Source organism: Elgaria multicarinata, chromosome 8 (genome assembly GCF_023053635.1).
Source record: "Elgaria multicarinata webbii isolate HBS135686 ecotype San Diego chromosome 8, rElgMul1.1.pri, whole genome shotgun sequence".
Lineage (NCBI taxonomy): Eukaryota > Metazoa > Chordata > Lepidosauria > Squamata > Anguidae > Elgaria > Elgaria multicarinata.
The window spans coordinates 10,298,329-10,310,692 of record NC_086178.1 but is presented as its reverse complement, the minus strand read 5'-3'; the positions used below and the strand labels follow the sequence as shown (position 1 = coordinate 10,310,692).

General features: G+C 44.5%; 1 protein-coding gene across 1 annotated transcript in view; it reads left to right on the top strand.

The window, feature by feature from the left end:
* The window catches only part of LOC134402423 (cytochrome P450 2J2-like), a 49,655-nt gene extending 37,991 nt beyond the window's left edge, over positions 1-11,664 (top strand). The window contains exons 6-9 of the mRNA XM_063131852.1: positions 4,948-5,089; positions 5,698-5,885; positions 7,166-7,307; positions 11,480-11,664. Of these exons, the coding sequence (XP_062987922.1) occupies positions 4,948-5,089; positions 5,698-5,885; positions 7,166-7,307; positions 11,480-11,664 (657 nt within the window). The remainder of the gene's footprint in view (positions 1-4,947; positions 5,090-5,697; positions 5,886-7,165; positions 7,308-11,479) is intronic.
* The last annotated feature ends 700 nt before the right edge of the window (positions 11,665-12,364 follow it).

The window sequence follows — 12,364 nt, the reverse complement described above, 5'->3', positions numbered from 1 at the left end:
GAAACATGTTCTCAGGATGCAAAGGATTTATTGATACAAAGCCCAACATGTTTCAGCGTGTGTTCTTCCAAAGGCCTTCTTCAAGGAGCTGTAAACATTAAAAATATATTTGAAACATGAGGGATGAACAAATACTGATAAAATATATTCATATTATAAAGTTAAATTGCCATATTGCCACAGCGGCCTATGTTGATGTCTAAGCTTTTTTTTTTTTAAAAAAAAGCAAAATAATAATAATAATAATTGCATGAGGCCACTAGAGCCTATATTCTTGATATATAATTAAAACCATATAAAGCATTATATATCAAAATGCAATATATCTTTCCTCATTTGTAAACAAAAAGGCGACCACTGCTTTCTTTGGTGAAGGAACGAAAACAGCTCAACTGACAAGTATTTATTACTTGGGGTTTGTGAAATCTGGGGGTTATTCCATATACAGCTCCTCTGCTATCTATTAGGGGTGTGCACGGACCCCCCGCTCCGCTTCACTTCCAGATCCGCCATTTTTGGAGTGGGCCGCTTCGCCCCGCCCCCGCTCCACCAACTTCCGCTCCGCTCCGCTCGGAGCTCCGGATCCGGATCGGAGCTCCGTTTTCCCCCCCATAGGGTTGCATTGAAAGCTAAAAAATTATACAACTTTTTTTCTGTTCAAGTTAGAAACCTCATGTTTGGCACCATGACACCTCATGGATGTATACACACGCACGCCAAGTTTCAAGGCAATCCCATCATCCCCTGATTTTTGGTGAATTTTTGAAAATTGGGCACCCCATTCACACCCCTTTCGATAGCTCCGTCAATTTGCATGTTAGAAACCTCACGTTTGGCACCATGATAGCTTATCCATGTGTCCACATGGACGCCGAGTTTCAAGGCAATCCCATCATCCCATGATTTTTGGGGAATTTTTGAAAATCAGGCACCCCATTCACACCCCTTTCCATAGCTCCGTCAATTTGCACGTTAGAAACCTCAAACTCGCCACTATGAAAGCTTATCCAGGGATACATATGCACACTGAGACTCAAGGCAGTCCCATCATCCCCTGATTTTTGGGGAATTTATGAAAATCCAACACCCATTCACACCCCTTTCCAATAGCTCCGTCAATTTGCATGTTAAAAAAAACCCTTAAACTCACCACCATGACAGCTTATCCAGGGATACATACGCCGCACGCCGAGACTCAAGGCAGTCCCATCATCCCCTGTTTTTTGGCGGGACTTAAACCTGCAAAATTTGGAACTTCCAAAACTCCAAGTGAGCGCAGGAAGGACTTCTCCCCTGAGTCAAAGCCACACACACACAACATCCCTGCGAGGTGGGCAGGGGAGGAGGGAGGGAAGGCAGGCAGGCATGCAGCTGGCATTTCTGGGGGCATAAGGAAGTGAGCCAAGGATAAGCCAGTAATGCATATAAAATGGAATAAATAAACAAATAAATAAACAAAGGAGGGGTGGAATTAAAAGCAGCAGTGTTGCTGAATAAACAGCAAGAAGAACTTTTTAAAAAAAGGCTATATCTGTCTTTTACCAGCAATAGGGGGACGTGCCCGGGGGAGAGGGAAGCAGCTGCCAGTTCAGCTCAAGAAAGCCATTGCTTCACCACGAGAGCTCTAAGAAGTAAACGCTCACTTCAACTCATAATAGGCATCGCTCCACCACTAAGAAGTAAACGCTCACTTCGACTCATGATAGGCGTTGCTCCACCTTTTTACTCTCTTTGGAAGTCTCTGATGGCCTTCCAGTATAGGAGAGAGTGGGGGCACGTCCACGATGAGATGCCCTAGGGGAGCTCATCCCCTTGCACCACATCTTTTCAGTTGTTCCCCAAAGTTAGGGTGGGTAGCAGTGCTGTGTTTCTATCTCTTATTCTTGGCTTAGTATATGATTTCAGGTTGTGTTTGTGCATTTGGTGGGGCTACTGTGTTAAAAAAACACTGGGAAAAGTCCGTTCAGATTAAGAAAGAGAAGTTTCCCAGAATCCCAAGTTACCCATTTTGCCTATGCCCTCCTCTAACTTTGGGATCATGTGATCATGACCGGGAGCTGACTCTGCCCCTCAGCCCTTTGAAAAAGGTATTTTTCCTGCCGATTTTTAAAAAAATTCTAGCGCGCGACCCGCACCGCACAGAGAGCTGAGAGTAGTCTCAAAATGACCCCCATCCATGACTCTCCAAGCACAAGAATTTTCAGAATGATAGCTTAAAAATCAACCCAGTTATCCCCGATTGTTTTCCTCAATGCAATCCTATGGGCGAAAACGCCGTTTGAGCCGCGCTGTCCGTTTGTTGACCCGATTTTTTAAAAATTCTAGCGCGCGACCCGCACCACGCAGAGAGGTGAGAGTAGTCTCAAAATGACCCCCATCCACGACTCTCTGAGCACAAGAATTTTCAGAACGATAGCTTAAAAATCAATCCAGTTATCCCCGATTGTTTTCCGCAATGCAATCCTATGGGCGAAATGTTTCAAGATGGCGATCGGAGTGCTCCGCCTGAACTAGGAGCTCTGAAAAATGGCTGCTTCTCTTCGCCTTGCTTCTAGGGGTCAGCGGTCCGCTTCTACTCCGCCTCTGGGTAAGGCGGAGCAGGCCAATCCGCCACTGCTTCTCCGCTCCTAATCGGAGCGGAGCACATGCCTACTATCTATCCATGTAGAAAAACAGTCTTCATTAGGGCTGTGTTCCACTTCGTTTCAGGTCGTAGAAGTGGCATTGGAGCTTCCTAATTCACCTCCGTTAAAGTTGGATGAAAAGTGAATCAAGGGCTTAGCCAAGCATTGTGAAATAGACTGCCCATTTGCAGAGCAATCCGCTTACTTGCTAGGCTCTGCCTGCCATTTTGGAAGTTTTCCCCATAGGATTGCATTGGGCAAAAAAAGAGCGTACTGCTATTATTAACATTATTATTATTATTATTATTATTATTATTATTATTATTATTATTATTATTATCTGTGACCACAGTGCAGTCAATCAACTTTGAGGAAAGGAACACAAAGCTTTACTCTTATCCTCCTAGCCCCCTATTAGTTATGGGATGCAAAAGGCATCTCCCTGTGCTGTTCCTGCCTTACAGGGCAAGTTTGCATTACTGGCTTTGAATGACCTGGAAACAATCCTTTGCTCACTTACTTGGCTCACCCTGCTTCTGGCTTGAAACCTGGGCCTGTTAAAGATACAGGAGCCCTGTCCTCTTTTTCACACGGTTACCCTAATTAAACTCAACTTCCCTACTCAGCATCACAAATGCAGGTTAGAATCTTGACTGCACAACGTGGGCCTGTTCGGACAACACGCTAAGCCACGGTTAGGCCACTAATCTTTTTGCATAGGGTGATGATATGCCTGGAGTTGCCAGGAGTTGCCTGGGGTTTGGGTGCTTGCCCAGGGGCCTGGGGATTAATATGCCCATGGAAACATTCTCCACGCAGGCAGTGCCACAGCACCGTACCTCTTGACCCTGCACATAGTGAGCGATCTTGCACTTTGTGATAAGGAAAGACTTTGGATTCCATCATACCTACAAATTTTTCCTTGTTTTCCCTTGAATTATCCCACTTCGTTTCTGTAGTGTATGAAAGCTTGCAAACTTACACCTGTGTGCTTGTAAGTCCCAAGCCTCTTTACACATCTCCTATAGTGCGTTGCTGTTATCCTGCTGAGGTTCACTCTCACACCTTGGTGTTTTCGCTGTGGCCTCCACCCATTGATCTCCTTTGTACCTCCCTTTACAGTTTATTGGTTGTTGGAAGTTGGACAACTCCCCCTCTCAACCGGACATTGCACTGGGAGTTGCTTCTCTTGTTACTGTTGCCTAGGCTACGACTGTTTCCCTCACCCTGCTTTGGGGTGTGAACATAGTAAAATCAGATGAAGGATTCTTACCTTTGAGTAAACCCCATTGAACAGAGAGACTTACTTTGTAGTAAACAGAAATAAGAATTCAGAAGTTAGCATGTGGTTGCAAAGCACTTTTTCCCCAGTTTGCTATTTTAAGACTTAAAGGAGAAAGCTGACCACACTATTAAAATCTGTTCTATATGGTTAAACTCACTGGCACTTTGTTTTAACTGTTTTAACTGCTTTTACTGCTTTTAAATTATATATTGTTTAAACTTGGTTCATTGTTTAATTTGTTTTTAACAGTGCATATTTATTGTTTTATACTGTTTGCTTTTATCTGTACACCGCTCTGAGATATTAATGATATAAGATGGGATATTAATGTTTTAAATAAATAAATAAATACCTGCGTCCATAGCAGTTCGAGCAGTGGTTTCAACTGTGGCCCAGGCCTCAAGCTGGAAACCTGGGCCGCAGTTGAATCTGCCACCTGGACCACTATGGATGCAGGTAAGCCCCTCTTCCCTGCCCCCTTACCTGGCTCCACCACCATCCCCACATGGACTGCAGCACCAGTGCCAGATAAGCCCCCTCCCCCTGCCCCCTTACCTGCATCTGTAGTGGTCTGGCTTGAGGCCTGGGCTGCAGTTAAAGCTGATGCCCAGACCACTATGGATGCAGGTAAGCCCCCTGCCCCTGCCCCCTTACCTGGCTCCACCACCATCACTGCACAAACTATGGTGTCGGCAGCACCGCTGCCAGGTAAGTCCCCCTCCCTCCACTTTCCTGGGTCCGGAGCTTCGGAATGGTCCGAATTGCTTCAGACCGTTCTGAACAGGTTTGAGCCGATCCAGGCCTTCCCCGATCTTCTCTGGAACCAGGGTTCAGTGGTCCAGATTGGCCCGCTCTGATTCGGATATGGGGATCCGTAATGGAGCGGAGCACAGCCCTACAAGGAACTCAAAACACTCAACTATAAGACATTATTTGCTGCTAGGATAATAAGGGTGGCACAGAAGGCAAGGAAGTGTTGAGGGACAGCCAATAATTCATTCTAAATTCAATTTTACCTTTCACCACTTTCAACATCAGAGCAGGAATGACCCTAACTCTACCTATGATGAAGAGAACCTGGTTCACTGCATTCATGACTTCTTTATCGCGGGAACAGAGACAACCTCCACTTCTCTGAGATGGTCACTTCTCCTTCTGACAAATCATCCAGATATCCAAGGTGAGAGAGATCTGCCCCATGGGAACAAGGAACACTCTTGATCCCTATCATGTCATTCTTTGAAGATTTCTGACATATCAAATAATATACTTAGAAGAGGAAGCTTGTAAAAACCATATTTAGTGTTAACTATTTAAAATCTTTGGCTATTGGGTGATATAGAAATGCAGTAAATAAATAAATAACTCTGATTGTGCCTCTTAGAACAGTGTAAGGTAGGGTAGGGGTGACAGTTCAATGGGACAGAGCACATGTTTTGCATGAAAATGTTCCCAGGTTCGATCCTCAGCTTCTTCAGGTAGAGCGAAGAATGAATCCTGCCTGAAATCCCAGACAGCTGCTTCCAGTCAGTGTCGACAATACTGGGCTAGATGGACCCATGGTTTGACTCAGTATAAGGCAGCTTCCTGGAATCATTCTTGATCAAATGGAACCAGCCTATAAATAAATAGTTGTATGAGCATCCTTGAAGAGGCCAGAACCAGTATAGCCCACCAACCAAATCAACCCAATTTGCTTCAGATTTGGGATTCACATCCAAAGCAGTGCACAGCCCTAATAAAAAGTTATATCCAAACTAAAGGTTCCATTTTCATCATTTTTCTCAGATAAAGTCTACAAGGAGATAGAAGATGTTTTCGGTTCATCATGCTCAATCTGCTACCAAGATATAAAGAAACTGCCCTACACTAATGCTGTGATTCACGAGATGCAGCGTTCAAAATATAACTTATTGTTTGGGGGACCAAGGCAATGTACAAAGGATGTGAAAGTGAACGGTTATCTCATTCCCAAGGTACAGAATACAGTGAATGCCCACAGTTAAATTCCTGTATCTCAGGAGCAAGGAGTTTCAGAAACTTTGAATTCCCTTTTTTATGGGTTCAAAAATACACATCTGAAAGTTTTCAAAGCTACAGCTGTAAACATCCATCCTTCATTATAGAAAGGATGTCTGAGATCTAGGGCCAAACTGAAACTCCCACCCCCACTTCCTATGCCCTTTCTTCACTTGCACCAATTGCAAATAGGAAAGGGGCATTCTGGTTATTTTCAAGGAGGAGGTGAAAGGATTAGAAGAACAGCAGTGGCTACACCTGGTGGCTTAAGTCCACCCTTTCCCTTTTAAAACCTTCTTCTCTAGGCATTTGCAAGTACGCTGGCAGGCCTCCCCATCTCTTAACCCCCATACCCCAAATAAAAGTAAAACCAAAAAGCACCTGCTGGCATCATCCCAGGGGAATGTTGGGGTGGAGAAATATTTGGGCATTTGGTGCTGTTGCCCTTAATGTTTGTGACCCACCCAGAAAGCTTCAAGTATGGGGTGTCATAGAAATGTAGTGACTGAAATGAACGCATGCTCTGAGGCAATTCTCTTAAAGGGCTACATAGGAAGCTTTTAAAAAGGAAGAGGTTTGAATGATTGAAAGCCACCAGAAAACACTCCCATGAAATGTTTTTAATCATTTTGCCACCAACTATGTAGAACAGCACCATCTTTTTAGAAAATATGTCTGTTGCTGGGAATTCTGCTCCTTTTAAGATACATCAGACAACTGCAGCACGGCCGACTCAACTTGTTTTGAGAGCTGAGCCATGTGGATTTCCTTAATTTTGGGTACTTATTATGCATAATTTTTTAATCTTAGAGATTTCTACAAATGGGGGCCACAAATTGTGCTAATTTTAAGGACTTGTGCAAAACTATATCCAAAACGTGCACAATGTGCTCAAACTGCAGCTGTAATGTGTGCATTTGTGCAAATTACAGGCATAGCTTGCATGAATTCAGTTGTAATTGATGCAAATTCAGGAACACTGAACATCCACTAGCTGGCCCAATTCACTGCAAGCCAAGTCAGGTCAGTTAGCAGAACACAGAACAAAGTTGGGGTTTGTGAGAACTGAGGAAATCTAGTTGAGCTCCACTATGCAACTGGATTCCTCCAACATCATCAGAACTTTAGATACCCAGTCTGGAGTGAGTCCTCTGGTAACTGGTACTGGGAAAGTGGGGGACAACCCTGAAAGGTACTGTTCTGCCTTCATTCTTTGTCTAACATTCCTTTCTTGCAGGGGGCATTTATTGTTTCAGATCTGCGTTCTGTTCTTCTTGATCCTGAGCGGTGGGAGACTCCTGTAGGGTTCAACCCAAACCATTTTTTGGACAAAGATGGAAATTTTGTGGCTAGAGAAGAATTTCTGCCATTTGGTGCAGGTAAATGCAGAAATCCAGACCTGCTTGTGATTCATAGACCTGTTTTCTTTGTTAGATGCAAGAGATGCCAACTGGCTTCCTTTCAGGCAAGGCTGAAACAATCCCAGTTTGTTTCATAAGATACAATTCAGTTTAGCCCAAAACGACAGTCTGAACTTGTTCTTCAAAAATGTCAGCACTGAAAGAGCCTGAAGTTTTTTTGTTTTTCATTTTTGGAAGTACAAAGCTATATTTGCTCAATTTAGGCTGTAGTTTTTTACAAAGAGCAGGTCCCTTACTTCTGAGAAGACATGCACAGAAGTGCACTGTGAGTGTTGAACTTTGGGCAATGATTATTTAGTAATAGTCACTGAATTACATTCCCATTTAACATGTAGAATTGTTCAGTGTTCTGTATTAGTGGAATAGCTGAACGATATCAGGTTTCTTCCTTTTCCATGAGAGAATAGGCAGCACTGGCATTACGTCAAACTACCGCCCAGGCACTTTCACCTCTGAATGCCAGAAGCTCATAAAACTTTTGTACATGAGGCATTATTTGTGCATTTGTCATTCAATACTAATACTACTACTAATAATATATTTATTAAGGGTGTGCACGGACCCCCCGCTCTGCTTCACTTGCAGATCCGTGATTTTTGGAGCGGGCCGCTTCGCCCCGCCTCCACTCCGCCCACTTCCGCTCCGCTCCACTCGGAGCTCCGGATCTGGATCGGAGCTCCGTTTTTTTCCCCCATAGGCTTGCATTGAAAGATAAAAAATTATACAACTTTTTTGCTGTTCAAGTAAGAAACCTCATGTTTGGCACCATGACACCTCATGGGGGTATACACATGCACGCCAAGTTTCAAAGCAATCCCATCATCCCCTGATTTTGGGGGAATTTTTGAAAATCGGGCACCCCATTCACACCCCTTTCCATAGCTCCGTCAATTTGCACGTTAGAAACCTCAAACTCAGCACCATGATAGCTTATCCATGTGTCCCCATGGATGCCAAGTTTCAAGGCAATCCCATCATCCCCTGATTTTTGGGGAATTTTTGAAAATCGGGCACCCCATTCACACCCCTTTCCATAGCTCCGTCAATTTGCATGTTAGAAACCTCAAACTCACCACCATGAAAGCTTATCCAGGGATACATACGCACGTAGAGACTCAAGCAAATCCCATCATCCCCTGATTTTTGGGGAATTTATGAAAATCCGGCACCCCATTCACACCCCTTTCCATAGCTCCGTCAATTTGCACGTTAGAAACCTCAAACTCACCACCATGACAGCTTATCCAGGGATACATACGCACGCCAAGACTCAAGGCAGTCCCATCATCCCGTTTTTTGGCGGGGCTTAAACCTGCAAAATTTGGAACTTCCAAAACTCCAAGTGAGCTCAGGAAGGACTTCTCCCCTGAGTCAAAGCCACACACACACAACATCCCTGCGAGGTGGGCAGGGAATGAGGGAGGGAAGGCAGGCAGGCATGCAGCTGGCATTTCTGGGGGCATAGGGAAGTGAGCCAAGGATAAGCCAGTAATGCATATAAAATGGAATAAATAAACAAATAAACAAAGGAGGGGTGGAATTAAAAGCAGCAGTGTTGCTCAATAAACAGCAAGAAGAACTTTTTTAAAAAGGCTATATCTGTCTTTTACCAGCAATAGGGGGACGTGCCCGGGGGAGGGGGAAGCAGCTGCCAGTTCAGCTCAAGAAAGCCATTGCTTCACCAACAGCTCTGAGCTTGAGAAGTAAACGCTCACTCAACTCATAACAGGCATCGCTCCACCACTAAGAAGTAAACGCTCACTTCGACTCATGATAGGCATTGCTCCACCGTTTTACTCTCTTTGGAAGGCTCTAATGGCCTTCCAGTGCAGGAGAGAGTGGGGGCACGTCCACGATGAGATGCCCTAGGGGAGCTCATCCCCTTGCACCACATCTTTTCAGTTGTTCCCCAAAGTTAGGGTGGGTAGCAGTGCTGTGTTTCTATCTCTTATTCTTGGCTTAGTATATGATTTCAGGTTGTGTTTGTGCATTTGGTGGGGCTACTGTGTTAAAAAACACGGGGAAAAGTCCGTTCAGATGAAGAAAGAGAAGTTTCCCAGAATCCCAAGTTACCCGTTTTGCCTATGCCCTCCTCCAACTTTGGGATCATGTGATCATGACCGGGAGCTGACTCTGCCCCTCAGCCCTTTGAAAATGGTATTCTTCCCGCCGATTTTTCCAAAAATTCTAGAGGTGAGAGTAGTCTCAAAATGACCCCCATCCACGACTCTCTGTGCACAAGAATTTTCAGAACGATAGCTTAAAAATCAACCCAGTTATCCCCAATTGTTTTCTGCAATGCAATCCTATGGGCGAAATGTTTCAAGATGGCAATCGGAGCACTCTGCCTGAACTAGGAGCTCCGAAAAATGGCCGCTTCTCTTCACCTTGCTTCTAGGGGTCCGCGATCCGCTTCTACTCCGCCTCTGGGTAAGGCGGAGCAGGCTAATCCGCTACTGCTTCTCCGCTCCTAATCGGAGCGGAGCACATGCCTAATATTTATTACCCACCTCTCCACTTGGATCGGTTGGTTTCAGGTTCTCTAGATAATGATTTGCCTTCCAGTTTAATTTCTGTATCTAACCAGCATTTCAAGTGATGTTTTATTTAGTCCAGGGAAAATGCAGCATTGCATTGGGAAAGGAGATGGGTTTTAATAGTTAAAAGAGGGACATTGGGAATGTTTATTATTTTGTTTCTTGCTACGGTATAAAATGTGCCCAGCTGCTATAGATAGGGGTTTTTGGTTAGTCTTGGCATTTAATTGTGAAAGTGAAAGGAAGTGCCATTTCTTCTTATGTATTTCTGCTATTCATAGAATCATGGAATCATAGAATAGCAGAGTTGGAAGGGGCCTATAAGGCCATCGAGTCCAACGCCCTGCTCAGTGCAGGAATCCACCATAAAGCATCCCTGACAGATGGTTGTCCAGTTGCCTCTTGAATGCCTCTAGTGTGGGAAAGACCACAACCTCCCTTGGTAACTGGTTCCATTGTCATACTGCTCTAACAGTCAGGAAGTTTTTACTGATGTCCAGCCGGAATCTGTCTTTCTGTAACTTGAGCTCGTTATTCCATGTCCTGCACTCTGGGAGGATTGAGAAGCAATGCCTGAGTGCCAGATAGAGGTTATGTTGCATAAAAGCACAAAAGAAAACACTGCTCAGAGGGTGCTCAGATTTCAATTCTACAATGAAACCAAAAGTGGGTGTAACAAATTATCAGTGGATTAACAGCCGCATGTTGAAAAGCCTTACACTCTTTCTCGGTCCCATTCCCTGTGAACCTCATTGTTTAATTTAAGATGCTCTATGCATTTCTCTGTCCTAAAACATTTCAGGTAAATTTGCCTGCTTTGAAACTGTATTCAAGCAGGGTCAGCTACTGGTGAAGCCTGGGTCAAAGCCACGCCTCTCTGAGGAATGCCAACCAATAGAGTAAGAGGGAATTACATTCATTTATTTATTCATTATTTATTTATTACCTTTTTATACTGCCCATCAGCTGAAGCTCCCTGGGCAGTGCACAATTAAAAACCCTATAAATTTAAAATGTTAAAAGTTTAAAAGGCAATGTAAAACAAGGTGCATTAAAGATAGGGAAAGGCTGCATAAAAAGGTATATCTTCAGGAGACGTTTAAAAGATATATTTTTTCCACCTCTCGAATTGCATGGGGGAGGGTCTGCCAGAGGGGGCAGCTGTAGGAGCGGCAGTTCCTCATGGGTTACTTTGGGGTGTGAGGTGGGGAAGAGGCTACCAACACACATTCCTTTCACAGAAGAACGTGTTGTTCCACACTGGAATAAATGCTCTGGAGAAAAGATTCATCAACTTAACAGTCTTTCTGGGTTTAGGAAAGCCATAAAGACGGATCTCTTCTGGCAGGCCTAGCCAGATGACGTCCGATTGTTATTTTAATGTTGTATCAGTTTGATATGTTTTCAAGCAGTCTTATGCATTTTCTAGTATTTTTGTATTTAACGTTGTTCTCCACCTCGATCCAGAGGAAGAGGCGGGTATTAAAAGAATAAATAAATACATCATCATCATCATCATCATCATCATCATCATCATCATCATCATTTAAAGATTGTTACTTATTGATAGTCCTTCCTTTGCTTTCTCCACAGGGGCTCGGGTGTGTTTGGCGGAGCAGCTGGCAAGAATTGAGATCTTCATCCTCTTGACCAGCCTGCTGAGGGCATTCAGGTTCCAGCTGCCAGAAGGAGTGGAAAAACTCAGTCCAGATCCTATAGTAGGGTTCACATTCCATCCCCATCCTTATAAAATCTGTGCTGTTCCCCGTTGTTGCTAATTATTAGGGGTGTGCACGGACCCCCCGCTCCACTTCACTTCCAGATCCGCGATTTGTGGATCGGGCCGCTTCGCCCCGCCCCCACTCCGCCTATGTCCGCTCCGCTCCGCTCGGAGCTCCGGATCCGGATCGGAGCTCCGTTTCCCCCCCCATAGGGTTGCATTGAAAGCTAAAAAAGTAAACAACTTTTTTTCTGTGAAAGTTAGAAACCTCATGTTTGGCACCATGACACCTCATGGACGTATACACACACACGCCAAGTTTCAAGGCAATCCCATCATCCCCTGATTTTTGGGGATTTTATGAAAATCGGGCACCCCATTCACACCCCTTTCCATAGCTCCGTCAATTTGCATGTTAGAAACCTCAAACTCGGAACTATGAAAGCTAATCCATGTGTCCACATGGACGCCCAGACTCAAGGTAATCCCATCATCCCCTGATTTTTGGCGCGGCTCTAACCAGTAACGCACCACCCATAACCCTAATTCACACCCCTTTCGATAACTCCGTCAATTTGCAAGTTAGAAAACTCAAGTTTGGCACCGTGATAGCTTATCCACGCGTCCACAGGGACACCAAGTTTCAAGGCAATCCCATCATCCCCTGATTTTTGGGGAATTATTGAAAATCAGGCACCCCATTCACACCCCTTTTGATAACTCCGTAAATTTGCACGTTAGAAACCTCAAACTCGGCA